At 50.5% G+C, this 25,428-nt stretch overlaps 1 protein-coding gene across 1 annotated transcript in view; it reads left to right on the top strand.

Annotated features, from left to right (window-relative positions):
• Window positions 1-25,428, top strand: part of LMCD1 (LIM and cysteine rich domains 1) — a 58,829-nt gene that overhangs the window by 18,590 nt on the left and 14,811 nt on the right. Inside the window, exons 2-4 of the mRNA XM_070390692.1 lie at window positions 15,087-15,175; window positions 19,906-20,161; window positions 23,676-24,005. Of these exons, the coding sequence (XP_070246793.1) occupies window positions 15,087-15,175; window positions 19,906-20,161; window positions 23,676-24,005 (675 nt within the window). The remainder of the gene's footprint in view (window positions 1-15,086; window positions 15,176-19,905; window positions 20,162-23,675; window positions 24,006-25,428) is intronic.

Below are 25,428 nucleotides of genomic sequence, written 5' to 3'. Positions count from 1 at the left end.
TACTCTCTTAAGGCATTTTCATTTCTAAGAATCTGTGACTTTCTTTATGTCATATTTTCTTAAACACAGAATTCAACTATATAAACTTTGTACAACTAATGCATTATATGAGTTAAAACCAAGAAAAGGAGGAAATACTTGAATGTGTATTGAATGTTAGTTTTAAAAACATATAACAGCAAAAAAGAGAGAAGAGGGAAGCCATTTAGAAGAAAATACTTGTTTTAAATGAAAAAGTCTTGCTAAACATCATTACACTAAAATATAAGTGGTTTTTTTTTAACATCAAGGCACCAATATTGGATGAAAGGGGTGTGTATGTGTATATGAGTGTGTATGTGTGTGTGTGAGTGAGTGTGTGTATGAGTGTGTGTGAGTGTGTGACTCTGTGTGTGTGTGTGTGTTTGTGTATGTATGTGAATGCTTCCATTGTATGAGTTAACCTAAGAACTTGGGCCTGAGATTCCAGCAGGAACCATTTGCATAAGCAAGGCCTGCAGACTTTCTAATAACAGAGCAGTACATGGACACAGCACATTTCCTTTTAAGACATTAAGATTCAAATAGGCAAGATTACAAATTCTCCAACTTGGTTTGCTAAGTCTCTCCCATTTCCAAAATTATTCCAATAAAAGTGTGTTATCATTGGAAAGATCAGAAATGCAAGTTAAGAAATCAGACACACACACACCCCAAATTACATCCTTATAGGAAGGCCTCAGGCCGCTGAAATCAGGAGTCCTGTAAACCATGGGAGGTACAATGAGGACACATTGCTGGCCTCTAGCTTACCGTTTTCTACTTGAGGAGTCAGTCAATTAAGAGCTGAAACCTAACAACCATGAAGCCAATTCGATTTTAATTCCCAAGCACAACCTGAAGATACTAGGCCTCGGGACACCACAGCTTGTTCTCATTTAGGAAAAGGGGGTGGGGGGGGGGGCAGAGTCCCTACTCGGACTTTCTTTTCTTTTATCGTGTGACATCCCCGAGCTCCTTGGTAAATCTCTAGATAAGATTCCCAGAGGATCTGGGTAACTTCTGGCCCGTAGTGAGGCTGGTGGTTTTCCTGATCTCTTCCAAAAAGCTGGCAGGGCCTGTCTAAGAAAAGAAGAAACAAAAGACCATTTCAAGGAAAAAAAAAAAATTACATTGGAGCCTCTGGAAACACTTAGTTTGGCAAGAAATGCCAGGACAGCTCTTGACCTGTGGGATCCCGTTCAGAGTGGAAGAAAACAACGCCCCTCTGGGAATCCGTGTGTCTGGCGAGGTCCATGTGCGGAGGCAGGGGGACCCTCCTCCCACCGACTGTTTCCGTGAAGCAGGGAACCCCTCAAATAATGGGCTGACTTTCTAGAAACAGGGAGTTCTCAAAAACAGAGGAGGAAGGTTTTGCCCCTCCGCTGCTCCTGTCAGCCTGCGTGCATGCACTTCCTGTGCCCTTGGCTGGTCAGTGGCTGCATCTCCTTCAGCGGGAGCTGGTGTCAAAGACCACACTGGTTCAGCCTTAAAACTCCTATCCCTGCCCGAGCCGGTCGGCTCAGTGGATAGAGTGTCGGCCTGCGGATCGAAGCGTCCCGGGTTTGATTCCTGTCAAGGGCATGTACCTCGGTTATAAGCTTCTCCCTGGCCTGGGCCCTGATCCTAGTCAGGGCTCGTGCAGGAGGCAACCAGTGGATGTATTTCTCTCACATGGATGTTTCTCTCTGTCTTTCCCTCTCTCTTCCACTCTCCCTAAAAAAATCAATGGAAAAATATTCTCAGGTGAGGATTTTTTAAAAAGTCCTATTCGTTCAGTGCAGCAGGGCCCCTCATACATGGACTCAAGGGCCTGATTTAGATCCAACCATGTGTAAACATCAGCTTTCAACAAGAAACAAGTGGGGAAGAGGCCTCGACCCTGCTAAAGGGTGTCAACCAAAGGGGTCAGCATCCTTGCTTCTCTGTGGCCCTCGCGCAGACCCAGGGACGAGCGACATCACCTTCGGGATAAAATGATATTCTGCGAATACCTCGCCGCTGCCCGCTTTCAACTGGGAGCAGGAGCCCCGCCTTGCAGACGGCTTCCTCCAGTTGCTACAGCTCTTCCATGCCAGCGCCCCTGTGGCAGGCCTTTCCAAGAGCTGCAAACCCTATTTTTTTATGAACGTGCTAAAGACACAAAAAGGTACAGTTATCGAAAAGGCAGACAGGAGAAAGGAAAAGGAAGGGGCAGACCATCCCTATCTTGCTGGCGGAGCGTCAGCTGCATCCTGCCAAGTGATAATGGGGTGGGAGGGAGACATTACTAACCGGCTCCAAGGGCCAGCAGGCCAGGCCAGAGAGAGGAGGGAACTGGGGCTGTAATCATTCATTTTTCGTCGGGAGATTTCCAGGATGCAGTTAAGAATGGGGTCACTGTCGGGGTGGGTGAGGTTTTAGAGACAGTCATCCCCAGGCAGGCTTGGCGGCTCACTGCAGCCGTGGCCCGGGGTCCGGGCATGCCCCCGTGTCTAGAACCAGCTGGGGTGGGTGAAGCTTTGTGGCCAGAGCGGGAAGGGAGGCAAAGGCAGGGTCTTAAACAGAGAGACCTTTCATTCTGTATTTCCCTCTCCACATCTGGACTTGCTTTTCCACTCCGTTTTCAGAGCCAGATTAACCCTTTGTGTCCACACCTTGGGGATCTCTGATCCTTTCCTCCCCTGAAGGGGAAGAAAGACCCAAACAATTGATTACAACGATAGATGTTCCATAAAGGCGGAGGCCTGGTGGCTAGGAGCTAGCTCATGGGGGAGGGAGAGGTACCGAGCCTGGGAAAACCAAGGACCTCCCTGAGGAAGGGACATGGTTTCCAGAACTTTCCTAGAGGCATGTTCATCGAGGGCCTGGCAGATGATTAGGACCCACCCCCTCCCCAAGGGTCTGGGATCCCTCCCCCCCCCCCCCCTACCTGGCCCCAGCACAGCAGGCTTCTGTGACTCCCTGCTCCTGCCTCCCCGCCCTGACCTGACCTTAATCTTACCAGTGAAACACAATGTGTATATTCTGTCCCAAACCCAAATTCTCCTAAAGCTGAGCCTGGGCAAACTATCTTGGCAGACAAAAACGAAACAAGACAAAACGCCATTTCTTATAGAGGGTAGCAAGTACCCTTTTGTTGGGCATTTTTACAAAATTTTATTTGGGACATCAGACACTGCCAACATCAGACACTGCCAAATCCACCAAACTAGCTCTTCCTACCACAGCCGTCCACGTGATAAATTTAACATATACAAATCACCTAATAGGAAAAGAATGGAATCTGTACCGTGAACTACCAACAACCCAGGCACTTGTGCAATCAGAACGGCACCCACTAACCGTTTTCCTCTTCTGTTGCTTTAAATAGGATCGGTCTTTAAAAACAAAACAGGAAAAAAAAAAGATTTCCACCCATAGAAGTCTAAGTACTAGATCACTTGTGCTAATCTCAATTTGTTTAGTCTGTGCATTTCTATCCTCGTTACACAATTCAGGAAACTGGTATCTAAATCGAGGAGATTTCTTCACATCTGTGCGTGTCCAGACAGAGTAGTAGACACAGCCCAGGGCAGCCCCGGGGGAGAAAGGACACAGCCACACGCGGCCCTGCGCACACAGAGGTCACCTCTGATGCAGACGAGGACTTCGCTGCTGCTGCCGGTATCGGAGTAGCCGTGCTTTTAGGAAGCGCTTTATCTGAAGTGGTTTCCTTGGCTGATTTGCACGTCATCATGGAGCCCACAGGTCCAATGGTGCAGAATGAAAATTCAAACAGGGAGAAAGACCGCCGGCAGCCAGTTCCGCACACTCCTCTGCCCGGTGCTACCGTAGCTAAGCCTGTGGTCTTGAGGCCAGAGGGGTTAACGCTAGACCCCTCCAGGATCTGGCGACAAGTCCCACTCTTCCCTCTCCCACTTGGGGAAGCAGGGTTCTCTTGGCCACACCTGCAGCCCCGGCCTGAGGCCTCCCCAACCAGCGGAGGAGCGTCAGCAGGGAGATAAGTGAGCCAGAGGACAGGCGAACACAGGGCACCAGTCCTGCCCGAGACTGGAGTGGGCAAGACAGGGAACGTTCATTTCACATCAAAACAGGAAAATACATATTACGGAAATGCATGCTAAAAGGCATCCTAATGAAAAGCAAACACAGGAAAGAGCCTTGTTGTTGGCCTTCCCAGCACCCCTGGGGTTCTGGGCCCCCTGCACCACCGGTGACAGGGCCTGTCACAGGGAGGGTTTGTGGTCAGGAAGGGTGGCAAAGGGAGAGGCAGGTATTGTGCTGGTGAGTTACTGATTTCATTACTCTGTTAAGATTTTGTAGGGGGCCTGGGTGAAAAAAATGAAGGGATTAAGCAAACAAACAAACACCTTATGACAACAGTATGGTGATTACCAGGGGGAAAGGGGGCTGGGGGGAGGTAGAAGAGGGGATAAAAGGTGATGGAAGGAGACTTGACTTGGGGTGGTAAACACACAGCTTTAAAAAAAAAAAAAGATTTGTAACCCTTTTTTAGCAACTCATGTTTTCAGTTGTTGGGGAGCTTCAAAAAGTGGAGGAAGTCCAGACCCCTGTCAAGATCCTGGGGTTCTTGGGCAGGACAGTGAAGTGCCCCCTTATACCTCCCAGCCAGGCCACTCCCAAAAGGACCAAACTTCTTAAGAGAAAAACAAACTGACAACTCTTCATGTTGCAGCTTGTGATCATCTGGGGCCTCCGGTGTCCCCAGTTTGGGTGTCCCCAGTTTGGGTTCCTCCATCTGACGGGCTCTCTCAGTTCCCACCCCCCATGGCCCTGCAGGGTGGGGAGGACTTCCCTGCTGTCCTCAGGCCCGGCAGAGGTCTCCACATCCAAGAGAGCCCCTGAGAGGAGGCAGCCAGCCTGAGAAACTTAGGAAGAGAGGAAAGGGCGTAGCTTCCCCTCTGTACAGCTGTTAAGAACGTTATTGCATTTGGCACAAAAGCCTATGAGGCAGGCTTGTGCCAGGGCAGCTGGGACCAAAATGAAATGACAACAGAAGTCAGGCCTGCGTGAAAACTCACCTTGTAGGAACTGTGTCTGCAAGTTGAGTATGGTGGTGGGTGTTAAGCCAATGACGTTAAAATCCAAGTTGGAGCAGCTGAGGATACAACAGTGTGGCCCCATTGTTTCCAAACTTATCTGCACATCAGAATCCCTTGAGGTTGTGGCTAAAGTGGCCTGGGCTTTGGGAGGGTGAAAAGATCCGCAGGTGATCCTAACGTGCAGACAAGTCCCTCACTATGAACGTATGGTACTCGGGGCCTGGCAGGGCAGCTCAGTTCATTAGAACATCATTCCAATAGGCCAAGTTTGTAGGTTCCATCCCAGGACACATACAAGAAGCAATGAATGCACAGATAAGTGGAACAACACATTGATGTTCCTCTCTCTCTCTCTCTCTCAAATCAGTATAAAATAAAATTAAAATAAAATAAAAAAAGTGTGATCCCCAGACCAGCAGACTGGCTCCCCCAGATTTGCTAGACCAGAATCTGCATGTTAGCCAGATCCCAGGTGAGCTTTATGCTAATCCATGTCAGATTAATTTGAGAAGCTCTGATTTTTCTCCTTCCTGGCACTGATCACATTTCTAACTCTACATTTCTGTGAGTTATTTGAGAAGAAAATATGGAAGGGCCCCAAAGTATCTTGGAAATGGCTTCTTGGCAGCACTTGCAGGATATTGGTTAAATTAAGATGGAGATTCCAGATTCAGAGAGACCTGGGTTCAAATCCAGGCTCTAGAGCTTTAATTTGACCTCTGTGAATCCTCTTCGTTAGGGAGCCCAACTCCTGGCTTTGTCACTGAAAGTGTTTCATCCAGGCCCAGAATCAGTTTCAGGCAAAGCCACACAGTGAGTTACCCTTCAGTGGGCTCGTGTGCAACCTTGGGAGACCAGCAAAGATCAGTGGTTTTCATAGATGTTTACATCTAAATCCCCAGGAGGGCTTGGACAGCCAAGGTGAGGACTGAAGATCTGCAGGGCTAACAAGTTCCCAGGTGCTGCCTGGGGACCACACCTTGAGGACCCCTGCAAGGTAACCTATCTCATGCGGGTGTTGCAGGGTTTGCATGAGCTCAGGCTTAGCTCAGTGACTGGAAAACCGCAAAGCCTAGTACTTGTTATAGCTGATATGAATTCTTTTTATTATGGAAAAATGGGACTTATTGTAATAACTACATACAGACTTATGGGGGAGAAGGGGGGAAATGGAGATTACTTCATAAATTATAGAGATGTCTAACCACTATGCTGTACTCCTGAAACTAATCTATACTAATAAAAGAGAAAGATGCAAATTGACCATCCCTCCATGATGCCCACAAGCCACGCCCACCAGCTAATCAGGAGTGAGTATGCAAATTAACCCAACAAAGATGGTGGGTTAATTTGCATACACAGGTGTCAAGCGTGCCGGGAGGCAACGGCAGCCATGGGCTCCCAGGATCTTTGCTGGACCCCGGGAGGTGAGGCCGGCCACGCCTAGCCACACCTGTGGGCTCCTGGGACCATCGCTGGTGGAGAGCAGAGCAGGAGAGCGGGTGGAGAGCGAGCGGTTTGGAAGACGTGGCAGAGCAGGAGGCCGTTGGACATAGAGCAGAGTGAGAGAGAGGGTGGCTTGGAGGGCGTGGCTCCCTCTGTCACCCCAGCTTCCTCATCACAGCTGTGGAAACTGACAGCAGGGAGGAGGAAGTCCCACCCCCACAGAATCAGCCAGAATCAGCCATTGGTCAGACAGCTCTCAGAGGCCTGACAGTGAGGACTCTCATTTACCTGCATCTCAGACCGTGACAGTAGAGAGGAGGGACTATGTCTAAAGAACAACTATGTCACAACGTAGCTCTGCAGCCGAAAGATGCTGGCATTATCGACAGAAAATGTCTGAAGAGCAGCGTGCGTCTGATCCTGAAAGAAGGCGGCGCCTGCGACAGGATGTATCTGACCACCAGCTACTGGAAAAACATTGCTCTGATGCCAAAAAACACCAGCGTCATCGACAGAAAATGTCTAAAGATAAACGTGCCTTTGAAGTTGAAAGAAGGCAGTGGCAATGACAGAATATGTCTGGAAAACAGTCATCAACAAGTACTACCAATTCTGGTAGAAACTGCTGTCTCAGCAAAAAATGGAGTACATGAGGATGCGATTCTCGAACATAGTTGTGGTGGAATGACTGTTAGATGTGAATTTTGCCTATCCATAATTCCTCTGATGAAAAACCATCTGATGGGAAATTTACTCGATGTTGTAGCAAAGGGGAAGTCTGTCCAAATGATATACATTTTCCAGATTACCCGGCATATTTAAAAAGATTAATGACAAACGAAGATTCTGACATTAAAATTTCATGGAAAATATTCGTTCCATAAATAGTTCTTTTGCTTTTGCTTCCATGGGTGCAAATATTGCATCACCATCAGGATATGGGCTGTACTGTTTTAGAACACACAGACAAGTTTATCACTGTACTGGAACTTTACATCCTTCGAATGGTGTTTCTCAGAAGTTTGCTCAACTCTATATTTTGGATACAGCCGAAGCTACAAGTAAAAGATTAGCAATGCCAGAAAACCAGGGCTGCTCAGAAAGACTCATGATCAACATCAACAACCTCATACATGAAATAAATGAATTAACAAAATCATACAAGATGCTACATGAGGTAGAAAAGGAAGCCCAATCTGAAGCAGCAGCAAAAGGTATTGCTCCACAGAAGTAACAATGGCAATTAAATATGATCGTAACAGTGACCCAGGTAGATATAATTCTCCCTGTGTAACTAAGGTTGTCATATTCAGAAATGAAGATGGAGAACCTCCTTTTGAAAGGGACTTGCTCATTCATTGTAAACCAGATCCTAATAATCCAAATGCCACTAAAATGAAACAAATCAATATCCTGTTTCCTACATTAGATGCAATGACATATCCTATTCTTTTTCCACATGGTGAAAAAGGCTGGGGAACAGATATTGCATTAAGACTCAGAGACAACAGTGTAATCGACAATAATACTAGACAAAATGTAAGGACACGAGTCACACAAATGCAGTATTATGCTGCCTCGACAACTGCCCTTGAGGCCTGTCCGTTGCCTTGAACATCTGTCTACACTTTAGTTTATTTAGCAGAAAAAGGTTGGATGGTAGAAATCCCGGGACCAAGGTGATCATGACATTTTCCTAGTGGCCCCACCCTAGCCCTTCCAGGACTTCCCACCCCTGCAAACACACCGTCCCACCTGCAAACACACCCTCTCATCCCTTTGGATCCAACAGGCCTGATGCCCAGAGCCCAGGCCAGACTCGGAGGAGGCTGTTGGGGCCTGGAGACTCCTGGTGTGGTAGGAAGTCACAGGATCTGGATTCCACAGACATGAGTGTGAATCATGCTCTGAGCAGCAAATCCCATCAGTCCTCTGAGCTTGCTTTTCTCACGAGCCAAACGCAATATATCCACAGCCTAGGGCTGATAGGAACATACTTTGTAAACTGTAGAGAGCTCGGTGGGACGTGCCAGGGCAGAGCGGACGAGAGCCTCGCTCTGCAGTAAGGCTCCTTGGTTCCACTTCCTGCCTCTAGCACTTAGGAGCTATTAGATCCTAACCTCTCGGCCTGATTCCTCGTCTGCAAATGAGGTTAGTAAAAGTCTCTCTCTCGTAGGTTCATCAAGTAGCTTTAGTTAAATATCATGAAAATGCTTGGCATTTCCCCCCGCACATAAGGCGTACTCAGTAAATGTTAGTACCGTCGTAAACATTAGGAGAGATGAAGCGTGTGCTTGAAGGCCAGTCCAGATCCGTGTACATTAGAAGGTGCCACCCCCCAGATGAGCTCCAGTCCAGACCGCTCTGAAGGCACAAGTTGCTTCTGTGCCCAGACGCACTGTCTTGCATTGCCGGTTGACTAGGAGTAATGGGGACACCTCAACGGGCTGTCATAACTGCTAAGGAAGAGAATGCTTAAAGGAAATCACCCCGTAGGCTGTCAAGCTGTTATTATTTTGGGGTTGTTGATGGTAGTGGGGTAATTTCCGGGATCACTTTTCTGGATATGATCTCAGCTCTTCTCTGGACCTTCTCATAACTTCACTCCACCCCAGCCATCTCCACCCTCTCTCCTGGGAACCCCTAGGGGAGGGTTTGTGTTTAAGTAGCGGAGCATGTTGACCAATAACCTTTAATAACACGTAAGCTTGTGGCGCCTACTTGCAAAAGACATGTCAGAGTAGTTGACTTGGAATAGGATTCAGGGCCAATTCAGAACACCCCAGCTCAGAAGGCAAGCCCATGCAGAGTCAGGAGGGCATGGGATGGTGTTAAGGTATAATTTTCTAAAAGGTACAACCATGACTCTTGTGCAAATATGAAATAGAACTTAGCAAAGATTTTAGTCCACTCATTCGCTAATGAAAGAATCAGTAAGAGATTCCAATCAGTTCAAAAACCATTTAAGAGAAGCATGGAACTGACTGAGAATCTCAGAGAGAAGGGTGGCGGAGGGAAGAGATTAACCAAAGAATTTATATGCATACATGCATCACCACGGGCACAGACAATGGTGCAGTGAAGGTCTGAGGGGGAGGAGGGGTGTGAGTAACGGGTGGAGGAGAGTTACTTGGGGGGTGGGGGAAGGGGACATCTGTAATACTTTCAACAATAAAGATGTATTTTTTAAAAACTTTTAAGGAGCTAGGTATTCATAGTCAATTTAATGTTAGGACAAGATTGATGGGTTAGGTACAAGACTAGTTCATGTCCTCTAGGTCAGTGGTTGGCAAACTCATTAGTCAAACAGAGCCAAATATCAACAGTATGATTGAAATTTCTTTTGAGAGCCAAATTTTTTAAACTTAAACTATATAGGTAGGTACATTGTTATTAACTTAATTAGGGTACTCCTAAGCTGGCCTTTGCTAAAAACGTCCTCAATCTGATTGAGGTACGTTCGCTGAGGTCGACCCCTTCCAACTCTCCCATCCACACTCGTCTTATATACTTGTTTCGTCTATCTCCTTTCCGAAAACCGACTTCTGCGCATGGGCCACGAAGTTTCAATCGCACTGTATGTGTGCGCCTGCATGTGGTATTTTGTGGAAGAGCCACACTCAAGGGGCCAAAGAGCTGCATGTGGCTCTCGAGCCGTGGTTTGCCGACCACTGCTCTAGGACAATAAACCATAACCTATGGAGTTATCTTCTTCAAAAGAACATCGCCACCGGAGAAAAAGCTCCAAGTTAACATGTCACACTGAGTCTTGGAGCAGAGCAAAGTACATTTCTCCAGATAATCCTCGAGGGTGTGGGGGCAGAGGCAATGCCATGTTGCCAGCATATGATGTTGAAAGGATGCGCCACCCATCTTTCTGCCTTGTTTCCAAGTTTTGGGTTTTGTTTTGTTTTTTTAATCCTCACCCGAGGATATTTTTCCATTGATTTTTTAGGGAGAGTAGAAGAGAGAGGGAAAGACAGAGAGAAACATCGATGTGAGAGAAACACATTGATTGGTTGCCTCCTGCACGAACCCTGCCCATGGCCCAGGCTGGGGAGGAGCTTGCAACTGAGGTATGAGCCCTTGATTGGAATCGAACCCAGGACCCTTTGGTCTGCAGGCTGATGCTCTAGCCACTGAGCCAAACCAGCTAGGGCTGGATAATTTTTAACAATGGTAAATAATTATTTCACTTTATAAACAACCTTTCAACCTTACATGATGCTTACAACACCATTGCTGAGACAAAAAGGACAAGGAAACCCCACTCATCAGGGGCGAAAACTGAGTTACAGGGAGAGAAGCTGAGCTGGGCGGAGAACCCCCATTGCCAAGTCCAGGTCTCCTGCTCACCCCTAAAGTCCGCATTGCATTCCCCCTTTTGGGGTCCTCTTCATCTGCAGCCTACATTGTTCTTGGTGGCATTTTCCCATCTAAGATTTCCCGTGGGGTTCACCTGAGGTCCATGCTCAAAGGCAGGAGGAGTCCCTCTCGCCCCGCCCCGTGCATCCCCAGGGGACTTGGTCTGAGTCCTTTTCTGCCGCTCACACAATTAGTTTCCACAACATCAGATGAACCAGATCCTACTATCCTGAGCCAAAGAAAATTGTCAAAACATTTTGTCCTCCCCTCAAAAAAAAAGGACAGAATCGATGCTACATTCCAAGAACCCATTTTTTTAAGTGACAGGTCCTTTTAAGCTCTTCTCTTCTCTGCTTAGCTACTGTGGGCCACTGTGCCATCTGTCATCAGAGACGCAGTCCGCATCAGACAAGCCCACAGCGTATAAGCCTGGATATCTCACTTGAACACTATTTCTGGTCAGCCCCTCCCCCCCCCGGCCCCATAAGCAGGATCGTTTTCTGTGCTGGCGATAGCTGGGCTGGCTGGCTCCGGGCTGATAGCACGCAGTGCACGGGTGGCTATTTAATGTGTTAAACAGTCTGCCAGGAAACTGGCTGCAAGTGTGGCCTGATGCCCCAAATCTATTTCTTCCTCACAGCGCCATTTATTTCCCTCTCCCACGGACTTCTGTCGCCATGGAAACCGTCCCACCAGCAGGATGGAGACAGGGGCCAACCCTCTGCTCCCTACACTTACAGAGGCAACACATATACGTGAAACCAAGTAAAGAGTAAGAAAGACTATGTGTGGGTGTGCAGTTAGGGAAGTAGGTCCCCTCAAGTCCCCTAGCGTTCTGAAGCTAGCGGGGGAGTTATTTTGAGAACATCTGGGTCTCTCAGACTGTTTACACAAGACATAATGACAACGACAAACAGTCGGTACGGAATAAGTGCAGGCTACGCCCCTCCCATGCAGCACCCGTTTCTCCCTCACAGTGACTGCACGGGGCAGGTGGTTCTTATCAGCCCCGTGACACAAGCGAAGAAACTGAGAGTCCCCAAGACCCGTCACCTGCCCAAATTCAGCTGAAAAGGGCCCCAAATGGGGAGTAAAACCCTGACTGTCCAACCCCAAAGCCTGGACCTCTAACACACGGCCACACAGCCGCCTGCTCCCCACCTCCCACCTCTCCCCTCACTTCCCATCAGGCCAGGCTTCAAAGGCTCCGGCAGCCAGTTCCATCCCATCTGGCCTCCCGTTTTCGTTTGAGCATGTGATCCTCCCTGCCCCCGGCCCTGGACCACTTTATTGCATCCCACAGAACAAGGGCTCTGCACGGCAAGATGTGGGCAACCCCGATTCCGCCAGGTTTCTCATTTTCCAGAGGAGCAATTTAGGCGGGGCGAGGAAATGAGTCGCCTCTAGCTGCACAGCTCATAAATGTCAGAGTTGGCACCACCGGCCAGCCCTCCTCCCTCTCCCCCTCCCCCCCCCTCCCCGCCCCCGCCACTGCTCCGCTTGCTGGGTTGCCTCACATCACTGTTTCTAATCCAAACCCTGAGCCAGCAGCGCGACTCCCCCAGCCAAGCACCAGGGCTAATCCCCTCGTAGGCTGGCGGTGAAATCAGCCGCTCATTAGAAGAACCATAAAGCTCAAGCATGCAGGGTGCTGGCCACTTAGGAGGTGCTTCCACACAGCTCTCCTGTTCCAGGCCTCGCTGCCCCTGGATGCATTTAAAACAATCCGATAATGAAGCCCCGTTCATAAAGTGTACGCCTCCCAAGCATCACCTTAGAACTACCACAGAGTGTGAAAGGATCGCGGAACCTCAACCAGTGGAACCCAAGGTGTTGAGGACAAGAGGCGGAGGCCTGCAAGGTTTCCCACGCCAATGGCTCTAGGAGCAAAGTTCTGCCTGGGAACGAAAGCTCCCAGCTCAGGACGAGCGGGTGGCGGTGCGCTTCATCTTGTTTTTCCATTTTAACATGAACCTTAACACCACTATGAACAGGCTTCCCTTCACGTACCTGCACCGTGGCTCTTGCTCGCCCAAGCTGTGAGTGCTTATTAGATCCAAGAGCGTGGACCCGTCTCGAAGAGCATGCTCAGACAGCGGCCCCCTGCCCGTCGAGCCCTTGTGTACCTTTCTGCCCTGGCACGTTCTCTTCCTTCTGCCAGGAATCCCTTTCTCCTTTCCTGCCAGCTCACCTTGCACTGCCCTCGTCCACAGTCACCGCCTCTAAGAAGCCTCCGGGGATTTCCCATACGGGTTTATTGAAACCTTATTCTCTGCTCCTAAAGTATATGTGAAAATAACAGAAGCTATCATTTTTTAGTGCCTAATACAGTCAGACTCTTTACATGCATTATCTCTGTACCTGTTTGGCAGGCTCAGCTGGTCCAAGGTCAATGTGGCTGCTAAGTCACGAAGCTGGGTTTGGAATTCAGGTCTCTCGGGCTCCAGAATCCATGCCTTTCTCTTACACAACTGGCAGCTTTCCTGCCTCAGAATTACCCCTTCCAGGAGCAGGTGACAAATATGTGTTTCCTACTCCATCTGCCTGCAGACTGTGACTTCTTCTGGGGTGTACCTGAGTCTTATGATGTATCCCTGTGCCTGGCACACAGGAGATGCTAAATAAGTGGTTAAGTGGAGCCCTAGCTGGTTTGACTCAGTGGAATAACTATCAGCCTGGGGACTGAAGGGTCACGGGTTCAATTCTGGTCAAGGGCACATGCCCGGGTTGTGGGCTCGATCCCCAATAAGAGGTGTGCAGGAGGCAGCCGATCAATGATTCTCTCTCATCAATGTTTCCCTCTCTCTCTCTCTCTCTCTCCCCCTCTCTCTTCCTCTCTGAAATCAATAAAAAATATTTTTAAAAAGATAAAACAAAAAATAAATGGTTAAATGGATCAATAGCTTGTTGAATGAGCTCATCCCTTTATCTGATGAAGCCTTGTTTTTGATAAAATCATAACAATGTACCAAATCACACTCCGCACACCCCACTCCCAACGTAGTCAGGTAAGTTTCTCAGCCAGCAGATCCATATACTAACCCACTGCTTCTCCAGTTCTAATGTAATATAAGTCTCCTAAATATTTTTTATATCTTGTAATTGATTTTTTAGAGAGAGAGGAAGGGAGAGGGACAGAGAAATAGATACATAGATGAGAGAGAAACATCATCAATCGGCTGCCTCCTTCACACCCCCCACAGGGAATCAAGCCCACAACCAAGCACATGCCCTGACCAGGAATCAAACCAGTGGCCTATTGCAAGCATGTCAAACTCAAAGGCTAACACGGGCCAAATAAACAAGGGTTAAGTTTACGTGGGCCGCAAGAAACAAAAGCTTCCATTTTCATAGAAACATAGGTTTATTTCGTTGGAGACACGCTGAATACAAAGGGCTGAAATAATGAGTCATCGTTAATGAGTATTCGTTGTGGGCCGCACGTTTGACATGCTTGGCCTATTGGTTCCTGGCTCAACGCTCAACCCTTGAGCTATACTGGCCCAAATTTTGTTAAATTGAAGGTTCTGATTTAAAAGGGCTGGGTAGGGCCTGAGGGTCTGCATTTCTGGCAAACTTCCGGTGACGCTGCTGATTCCAAGACCTCATTTGAGAGCCATTTGGGTCTCAACGCAGTAGCAGCAGCAGCCATTGGACTTCTGCTCCCTTTGGCTGGTAACGAAAAAAAACAACTTCTCTCGTGGGTTGTGCTCTTTCCAGAGCAGGACCAGACTGCGAATGCTCCTGATTTTCCATGTTTTAGCAAAATGTTTAAGTTATGCTTTGGGCTATAAACATTTGGCAGCATGAACATTGGCTTGCACTTTGGTTTAATCACACCCTCTCAATAAATTACAAGTAAATGAGGGAGAGGGGACATTTGCTGGAAGATTCCATTCCAGTGACAAGTGGATGGGGAAGTGGAGGAGGGGGAGGGAGGTGGCAGATGGTCCCTCACAGCGGCCTTGGCAGCTAGTGACAACTGCAGGCTGGGAGGGAGCCGCTGCAGGTTTATGGGAAGTGCCCCACGCTCGCATGCGGCCTGCCCTTTCCCAGCGGGTCTCCTGGTAAACAGTCAGCGATGGCTGGTTCGTCTCAAGCCCTCTGAACCCCACACCACCCCTCTGCTGGCATGCCCAGTGTTTCAGAGGTCAGGCATCCGGGTCCCAGATGTTTGGAAGGAAAACACCCTCTTTTCTGCTCCTTTTCCAGATGTCCCTGGGCCAGCAGCAGTCAGCGCGAGGTGTGCCTTGTTTGAGATGCAAGGGGACGTGTTCAGGCTTCGAGCCGCACTCGTGGAGGTAAGGGAGTTTGTCAGGAGGCTCCGTCCCCTGCGCTTCTGGGCTGTCCTCTCAGGGAACCCTGGTGATTCTCTGCTGGGGCTGCTTGGGATGGGGAGGAGTGGCCCCGGGGCTATTGCACTCCCGCTCCGCCTAACTCAGAAATGCCAGAGAGCCCTCAGGAGCCAGGATGAAGCAGGAGTTTAGTTCTCCCTTAACCGTGTCAAGGCGGAGGCCCAGCCCAGCAAGCGCTGCCCCCGGAAGGTGTGGGCAGTTGTTAGCTGGTGCCTGGTCCACTCTGGGTAGAGCTCTGGCCTGGGGTTTGGTGCATGGGGCTGCTCTCGTCCTGCTGCACCATCGTCCCTGTTGGTGAGTTCTGATCTAAGTGCCCCTGGGACAGAAGTCAGGGTGTCCACATACCTAAAACCAAGACCTGGAATTCATACCCATGGGGGAGGACCCCAAGAGCCAGCTGGACTTTTCTTTCTTTCTTTCTTTTAAATATAGTTTTATGGATTTCAGAGAAGAAGGGAGATGGAGAGAGAGATAGAAACATCAATGATGAGAGAGAAACATTGATCAGCTGCCTCCTGCACACCTCATACTGGGGATCATGCCACAACCCAGGCATGTGCCCTGACCAGGAATTGAACCGTGACCTCCTGGTTCATAGGTTGATGCTCAACCACTGCGCCACACCGGCCTGGATGGACTTTTCTTTCTCTTATTCATTGAGGGCTCTGAAAACTGGAGGTGGGGGTGCCACACTGCACAGTCCCACTGCTCACACCAGCAACTCTGTGCCTGGCACCCCAGGAGCTGTGCAGGGCACAGCCTGCGTGACTGTCCCTGCAGCCCTGTGGGGCGCCGTAGGGCACAACAAAAAGAAAGCGCTTTTGTCTCCACTGCCAGAGCGACGCCCTGGAGGGCACTCAGTGGGGGGACAAAATTTGGGACGTGTTTATCTTAGAGATATTAACTTCCACTGTGAGAAGGCAATTCCAAAAATACTGAACTGAGCTCAATCTTTTGTATTTAAATGTTAAAATAACCCTAAGTGGTGTAGTATCTCCGTTCTGCAGAACAGGAAACTGAGGGTGAGTAATGGGGAGATGGCTACTAAATGGCAGCATTCACACTCGGGTCTGTGGGGAGCCCCAGCCCATTCTGCAGCACTGCACGCCGTGAGCTTTCACAGCACAGAGCTGTTTCTTCACTCCATTCCTTGACAGTCCTCACCTCACAGGAGCTCGCATGGTCTTCTGGATGCAAAGACTTTAAAAGGTCATCCAATCCCAATTCCTGTTCCTGCACAAATTCCTCCCACAGCTACAACACTCCCAGGACGGGGAGCCCCCCACCCCGTTTTGGCCACTTGAGCTCTTTCTGGCCTGGAGGAGAGTCAGCTTCCCTATCACGTCACTCCATTGGTCCTGAGTCTGCCCGGGGCATCAGGGTGCCTGGAGTCATAGAACAATGTTTAGAATCATCAGCTTAGGACCTTCAGACAGCTCCTTTCAGAGTTCTGGGGGCAGCGGGCTAATGATCCCCACATGCACACACAGTCTGTTCAGTAGCATGTCCTTTCTCGCCAGGTTCACAGCCCCATGGTTTCTGTCGTCTGACGCCTGAAAATGACTGTTTCCTATAGTTGGTCCAGTTTTCTAGGTGTTTCTGGGTGGCGGGCAATTCTGAGCCCGGGTTCCTCACAGCTGGAAGCAGACATCTCTCAGCATCGTTTACATCCCTACATTTCCTCACCATCTGATAAACGATTTGAACATCAAGTGAGTGTATCCTTGAGAAGGACAGCTTGCAGCCTGTGAACTCTTTGGTTAGAACCACCTTAACAGGGACCTAAATTCAAGCCATTCAGGAGCAGTGAGGTCCCACCTTTAGGGGGAAACCATGTCAGACCACTTTTATGCTCCAGTTCCCACACTCTCCTTAGTCTGAAATAGAAGTGAAGATCCAAGTAGCCAGCCGGGGTTAGTGGGAAAGGCCCTCAAGTAAATCACAGGACAGCATTCACGTGCCGACTCTGCCTGGACAGGGCTCCTCCCTTCTCCAAGCCTCAGACTTCCCAGCTGAGAAACGGGCCGTTGGAGCTGATGTGCTCTGGGGTCCCCTCTGGCTTTACAATCCCATCGTTTCAGGCAAATCGTTTATAACCAAACAAACGACTCACATGTTAGAATCAGGATGGAATTCGTGTCAGAAGCACAGGAGAGGAGCATCGCTTAGAGAGGGGGGTACAAGAGCAGGCTTTCAGAACAAACAGATGATGCAAACAAGGGGGAGACTCCCAGCAGCCTTCCCTTCAGCATCCCGCTCTCCCAGTCGCCACGCCCGCTCCTTTGCCCACCTGGCAACCCTCACAGGACGCTGGACTCCCCTCAAGGTGGGGACCCCTCCGGGAATCCAGGTGTTTCAGAGAGAGCCCAATGCAAGGTCCCTCCCCAGCATGCAAAGATTTCTTTATATTATTATTATTATCCTAATTAGCTTTATTTTTTTTCAATATACACTGCCTTCAGTGGGTAGAGAGAGAGAAAAAAGCACCCTGATTTAAGGAAAACTGGAAACATAATATGAAAAGTGGAAGAGAGACCACTGGCTCTTCAAGTTAAAAAATGTTGCATTCTTCAGGGGTCCTCTTGATAGACTCTCCCAGACTCCCCGTGTTGGCGCCCTTCTCCTGCGGCCCTGCCCCAGGCCAGCTGCAGCAGCCGCCTGGGATACAGTGTTAATTCTGCCCTTTCTCGCGGGCAGGGGATCGGTGTACATAATTCCGCAGTAAAATAGCTGGGCTTCCTATGCTTTTTGAGGGACAACCTGGAGAAAGTCGACCGGAGCTGCTTAAAGTCCCAAAAGGGACTGAGTGGTGACTGTCCCATTGGTGTGCATTGGAATCACCTCAGGAACAGGATCCCAAATGCCCAGCCCGGGGCCCATCCAGACCCATCCATGCCTGAGACTAGTGGGGCCCGGGCAGGCCATCCCCAAGTTCACCCAGCTCCCCGGGGGATCTGATACGCAGCAAAGTTTGGAGACTCCTCAGTAGACCAGGCGTCAGCAAGCTGTCTGTGATGAGCCAGATGGTCATCATCTTAAGCTTTGCAGGTCAAATGGTGCCCATCACACCTAGTCACCTTGGTCCTTGCAGCATGAAAGCATTCATTTATGTGAGGACATGGAAATTCATTCAAAATTTTTTACCCACTTAAAAATGTAAAAACTATTCTTAGTTCATGGGCCATACAAAAGTAGGATTTGGCCTGTAAGCCATGGTTTGCCAGCCCTGATGTAGAACAGCCCTCTGATTTGATGAGTAAGAAACAGGCCCGTGGACCTAGTGTTCAGACCGAGATGAGATCCCAAGCCTGTGTCTTTTCCACAATCAAAGGTTTTCTGTGATGGGCTGCAGAAATAGCCATTTTAACACCACTGAGGACCCATGCATCTGTGTCCTCTACAATCCGGGTTCCTGGAAAGAGAGGGTGGACTTCTATATAGCCCCAGCCATGGACCTAGCAACATGAAAAGCATGCCTAAAGGAGAAATAATGTGGAAACCACCTAAAGAATATCTCATTCGTTAGCATTTTTCATTTCAAAGTTTGCATTCCCACATCTCCACTAGCACCGGGAAGTCTGCGTTAACCAGGAAAACAACGGCAGCTTCTCCTCCCATTTGCGTACAGACGGCACTGGGGATGTCAGAGGGCCCGTGGGAAACCGGGATTTCCTCCTCCTCCCCCCTCCTCCCACTTCCTGCTGTCGCTGCCCACATCAGACCCACGGCGCTGTGGCCATCTTCTTGGAGAAGCTGTCTCCTCCATGCCTCGTAAAAGGGAGAGGCGAGAGGACGGTACTGATCAGGAATAAAATGCCCCAGTTCCACAAATCACGCAACCTCTTCTCATGAGAACGAAAAGACCTCATCTTTGCCCCAAACCGCCTTTAGGGTCCTAGTCTCTCTTGAAGTGCCAGACTTATCCTTGAGGTTGTCCATTGTGACTTTTCTCAAATTGCAGCCTATGAATGGGAACTTGGGCTGCAGGTTTCTCCTCAAATAACGTCGCAGATGCTGCGTACCTCTCCCACTTGACGTCGCACTGCACGTCAGTTCACTAAGACAGGAAGCAGCTCACACTAAACAACGGGCTCCAACTTCTGTAGCCCAGTTTTCCCAGCTCACCTCCACTGAGCCCTTGTCCACGCGCCACACACTAACATCCTGTGGTCCATCCAGCGAACCCCCACAGCACATGCACCTCTCATAGGGCCCCACTGAGTCCACCTTACGTGATAGTGTCCACCCGATTCTCTCTCCCCTCCCACCCCACCTGGAAGTTCTTTGAAGGCTGTGAAGGGGCCTCCTGCCCCTCAGGTTACACCAGGGTTTCTCAACCTCAGTGCTACTGACCTTTGAACTGGATGACTCTTTGCTGCAAAAGGGGGGCTGGGGATTGTGGGATATTTAACAGCATCTCTAGCCGCTACCCTATAGATGCCAGAGCACCCTACTGTGACAATCAAATGTGTCTCCAGACATTGCCAGGTCCCCCAAATGCAGTGCCACCCCAAGGGCCCATTGGCCTCAGGTTACCATGTGTCTGCTGCTAACCTTTCCAAGTTACTCAAGTTAAACTTTGCACTTGCTTTCAGAAGGGTAGATGCTGCCAGCAGGAGACCACCTCTCTTTTCTGGAGGTTGATCTCACCTGTCCCCATCTCTACCCGCCCCCAGGAAAATATGCAAGTCCTGCAAGTGCAGCCAAGAGGACCACTGCCTGAGCTCCGACCTGGAAGATGACCGGAAAATTGGCCGCCTGCTGATGGACTCCAAGTATTCCACCCTCACGGCCCGCGTGAAAGGCGGGGACGGCATCCGGATTTACAAGAGGAACCGGATGATCATGACCAACCCCATTGCCACTGGGAAAGACCCCACCTTTGACACCATCACCTATGAGTGGGCTCCCCCCGGAGTCAACCAGAAACTGGTAAGACAGCTTCCTCCAACCAAGTGGTTATTTTCTTGCCCTTGTAAATGTTAGCCATGCCACAGCTTCCCACATTTCAAGAGGGCAAGGTTACAGAAATAGTAGAAATAGCTGTGGTTTCATTTCTGTTCCTACCTTGCAATGTGACCTTGAAGTGAAGACTGTCTGAGCCTCGGTTTCCTCATCCATAAAATGGGTACAGTTGTTCATATGACCTCCAGGGCCCTTCCAGCTCTAGTACCTGGCTGCTCATGGTTTCCCTGTGGGCTCCTCACTTCTCAACAGAGGATGGCTTATCATCTCCAAGTGCTTGTCTGCATCTGAGCCATGTTCATTTCCCCTCATCGTGGCTGGGATGTGCCATTTGAAAGCCTTAGGAGAGCAGAGAAACGGCCCTTGCTTCTCCCTCGCAGCTGAAGTCTCTTGGGCTTAGAAGGGAGAACCAAACCGGCTTTTCCCTGCTATGGGACAGAGGCACCCAGAGAAGGCTTGGGCAAATAGTTGGAGAAGGCCTGAGGAGGGTAGAAAGGATAAGACCCACAGAGAATGGGTGACTTGCACAAGTCACCTGGCTACCCCCAGGAATCTCTGGGTCCTCCCTGGACAGCCCCTGGAATCTCCGGGGGCTCATGAAAGTCCCCATGCTGGGCCTCGCCCCAGACCATTAAACCAGAAGCTCCCGATCTCAAGGTCAGAATCCCCAGAAGTGAGCAGTTGAATGCTGCCCCAGGTAGCGCCATGTGCAGCCACCTCCAAGACGCACGGGACCAGTCCAGTTCTGAGTGGACCACGCAAATTTCAGCATATAAATCACCTGGAGAGCTTGCCTAAATCAGCCGGGACGCTTGGGTCCTGAGATTCTGCACTGCTGACAAGCTCTCAGGCGATGTAATGCTGCTGGTCCCCAGGCCACACCTGGGACAGCAAGAGCCTAGGTCAGTGGTCAGCAAACTTCGGCTCGCAAGCCACATGTGGCTCTTTGGCCCCTTGGGTGTGGCCACGAAGTTTCAATCGCACTGTACGTGTGCGGGCGCACGTGGTATTTTGTGGAAGAGCCACACTCAAGGGGCCGCAGTTTGCCGACCACTGGCCTAGGTGATTTCTACACATTAGTGAGCTAAAGGAGTTTTAGAGATGCAAGCCTGACATTTAGTTAAATCTCACCTGGGAGGAAAGGAGAGCCTTTGGAATCCCACATGGTTCCATCCCCACAGGCTCCTCCCACAGCTCCTGTTATACCCCTGCCACTCAGTACCCTGCTATACCCCTGCCACTCAGTACCCTGTTATACCCCTGCCACTCAGTACCCTGTTATACCCCTGCCACTCAGTACCCTGTTATACCCCTGCCACTCAGTGCCCTGTTATACCCCTGCCACTCAGTACCCTGTTATACCCCTGCCACTCAGTACCCTGTTATACCCCTGCCACTCAGTGCCCTGTTATACCCCTGCCACTCAGTACCCTGTTATACCCCTGCCACTCAGTACCCTGTTATACCCCTGCCACTCAGTACCCTGCTAATACCCCTGCCACTCAGTGCCCTGTTATACCCCTGCCACTCAATACCCTGCTGTACCCATCACTCAGTACATCACAGCCCACTGGTTGTCCTCCTTCCTGCTCGGAACACACTAAACTCTCATCCTCCTCAGGGATTTTGCACTTGCTGTTTCCTTCCTTGGCGTGTCCTTTCCCTGTCCTTGCATGGCTGGGGCCTTCTGACAGTCAGGTCTCTAACTCTCCAAACTGCGGAAGATGCCACCCACTCTCCGGCTCTCCTCTCGCTCGCTATCCATTGTTTCTTTAGAAGCTTTTAGAAGCAAACATAATAGTCTCATGAGCGAAGCTGGGCCCACGAGGGCATCCTGTCCTGTGCACTGTCCTGTCGGCCCCTTGCACCGTGCAGGGCGCATAGTGGACGTATTTGTGCCGCGTCGCCGCCCTGCGCAGTGACACTCCACATGGGTCTGTGGACGGTGCCACTGCACAGAACCCTCGCAGCTAGTTCACAGTGAGAAGTGCAGCCGCTGAGAATAAATGTGGGGAAAGTTTTGTAGCGATTGACATCCAAGGGTGTGATCCCTGTGGTCAGACTCCTGTGAAAGTCTCACGTGCCAGGCGCGCCTTCTCATCGCGCGCAGGGGCCCACAGCGCTCTCTGCGGTCGGTGGGAGAGCCAGCCCACACCTGCCCCTCACCACAGAGTCTGAGCAGCACAGCTCCAATCTACGCAGAAGAGGGGTGGTCCCCTTTAGGTGAAGAGGACAGAGGCACAGATTGCTCTTTAAAGCTGTATTTTTGAGAGGTCTACCTTAAAAGAACACTTCAGCATTTGTGAGCTCAGCCACCCTGTGAGGTAGGAATTATTTTACATGTAAAGAAACTCAGGGTAGTTAACTGGCCTTCGACAGCTTGAGGGGCTGGGCAGGGGCAGGTCCCGGGCCACAGAAGGCGGCGCCAACAACAGCAGCTCCAGGAGGTGGCGGCCGGTTCCGAAGGCGGGTCTGCCTCCGGTGCGCAGGTCTGGGTAAGCCATCCAGTGGGCCTCTGAGATGTCAGTGGAAACTGATGTGAGCAGCTCTTAAAAGGGCTGGCTGTGGGCGCCAGGAGCTGGCTGGTGAAACCCCCCAGGGCTGGGCCCCTACTAACCAGAGGACGGCACCGTTGGGCCATGGTTCATGCTGGCTCATACACCACACGGTAGACAGGCCCCTCTGTCAGCCCTGCTCATTAAGAATTGCAGTTGATTCGCATAGTCCCCATTGATGAGATATGAGGCAGGCAGGTTCTAAAACAGTAAGTTCGGCAGCAGCCACCTGGGCAGTGGGAATCAAGCAACCTGGTGGTGTGTCAAGGTCATGCCCAAGGTCAGACACAGAAATGGAGAACAGTTGTCAAGGATAAGCACTTTGCCTTTCACAGTTTCTCGTACTGCGTGGCTCTGACCTCTACGTCCCCCTCTCTCCCATCCCCAGGACTCACCCAACTAGAAGATTTCTGTTCATTTATTTTTTTTCTAAAAAGGCCAAATTGGTGGTTATCTCTGAACATATTAATATTCAAATGGTTTCCATTCATACCCATGTGGAAATGTTACTGACTTCAGACCTTATTGATTCTACTGTTGGAAGGTGCCTTTGCAGATTTTTAAATTAATAAACCATGAAAACCCTTACATCCATAATGATTTAATTATATTTTTCCAAGAAAAGCAATTTTAAACTAGATTGACTTTTTTAAAATTAGGCATCAACATGAGGTTAGTAAAGTAAAAACATTCCATTTTGAAGGAAACAAAATCCATGTCCCAAAGCCAGCAAATCTAAAATGAACACCTGCTTACGTCACACCATTCTCATCAAGGAAGTGACCTGTGACCACCACTTGGGTGTCACCACTCCTCCCCTAGGAATCCTTGGGTTGGGCCAAACCCTGAAGAAGCTGGAGGAGGTTCCCCAGTTCTCGGGTCTCTGCTGGGGCTGGAGAGTCACGTCGGTTTCTCCCCCTGCCCAGGGCCTGCAGTACATGGAGCTCATCCCGAAGGAGAAGCAGCCGGTGACGGGCACCGAGGGCGCCTATTACCGCCGCCGCCAGCTCATGCACCAGCTCCCCATCTACGACCAGGACCCCTCTCGCTGCCGCGGACTTTTGGAGAATGAGCTGAAACTCATGGAAGAATTTGTCAAGCAGTATAAGAGCGAGGCCCTCGGCGTGGGAGAGGTGGCGCTCCCGGGGCAGGGCGGCTTGCCCAAGGAGGAGGGCAAGCAGCAGGAAAAGCCGGAGGGCACGGAGCCCACCGCCCCGACCACCAACGGCAGCATTGGCGACCCGACCAAAGAATACGTAAGTCTCTCCCAGGCCGCGGGCTGCTGCAGCCGCTGGGCAGGCCTCCTCCCTCATCCCTGCACTCATTCATGAAGTCAGGCCCCCAGCAGCGATTGGTGCTCATTCACTCTGTGCCTGGCACTGTCCTGTGGACAATAACACAAGGTCATGCCCTCCAGAGTCTCTCTGTCCAGTGGCAGTCACGGACAACCACACTGTGGCAGCTTAGGGAAAGGGCATCTACGCTTGCTTCGGTGAAGGTGGGTGTGGGTTAGGAGCCCACCCCCACTGGCCTCAGAGCTAGGAGCCGCCCAGGCCCCAAAGAGGTGAGCAGGTGCCGTGAAAGGCCCAGAGAGCAGAGCGGAGGCAAAAGATGGAAGGAAATCCCGTCAGATTAAAGGCAGGGTGAGCTGGGGGGAGGCAGACACCAGGCTGGCCAGGTCAGTGGGGATCGCTTCCTGAAGAGTCAGGCCATCCATCCATCCATCCCTCTGTCCGTCCGTCCATCCATCCATCCATCCCTCCATCCCTCCATCCCTCCATCCACCCACCCATCCCTCCATCCACCCATCCATCCATCCATCCATCCATCCACCCATCCACCCCATCCATCCATCTACCCACCCATCCCTCCCTTCATCCATACATTCATCCATCCATCCATCCATCCATCCATCCATCCATTCCTCTGTCCATCCATCCATCCATCCATCCATCCACCCATCCATCCCTCCGTCCATCCATCCATCCATCCATCCCTCTGTCCATTCATCCCTCCCTCCTTCCCTCCCTCCCTCCCTCCATCCACCCACCCATCCATCCATCTACCCATCCACCCACCCATCCATCCATCCACCCATCCACCCATCCACCCATCCATCCATCTACCCTCCCTTCATCCATCCCTCCATCCATCCATCCATCCCTCTGTCCATCTATCCATCCATCCATCCCTCCGTCCGTCCATCCATCCATCCTTTCATCCCTAAGTGCTGATCAGCCTGTGCTGTTTGCCGAGCTCAGAAAATCAAACAAGCAGCATACTCTCCCCACATGGGAGAAAGCCCTGGCTTACGGCTTCACTCCAAGGGCCATGGGGGCAGTGGCAGGCTCCCCGGGAGGTATCGTGGGATTGGAGCCCTGCTTCTGAAAGCTCTCAGAGCCAGAGTGAGGGTGATGTACGAGGGGCGGGGAGGAGGGGGGGAACCTCTGGAGGCTGTTTGGGAACACACAGAGGAAGCCAGGGTCTGGGTGGTGGAAGCCTCAGGGATGGGTTTGCCCCCCAGGAAGTGAAAGGACCAGCGTGAGGCTGTTGTTGCTGAGTTTCGTGGCTGCCAGCTCCCTTCCACCTTTTGCATCATCCCCCTCCCCCAAACCCCTCATCAGTCAGGTGGCCTCAGGCTTCTATTTGACATTTGGAGATAGAAGTACGTGGTCCTCA

The sequence above is a fragment of the Myotis yumanensis genome, unplaced genomic scaffold (assembly GCF_028538775.1).
Source record: "Myotis yumanensis isolate MYYU_CA2020_CCGP unplaced genomic scaffold, mMyoYum1.0.hap1 SCAF_14, whole genome shotgun sequence".
In the NCBI taxonomy this organism is placed as follows: domain Eukaryota; kingdom Metazoa; phylum Chordata; class Mammalia; order Chiroptera; family Vespertilionidae; genus Myotis; species Myotis yumanensis.
This window is presented reverse-complemented; position numbering and strand designations above follow the sequence as displayed.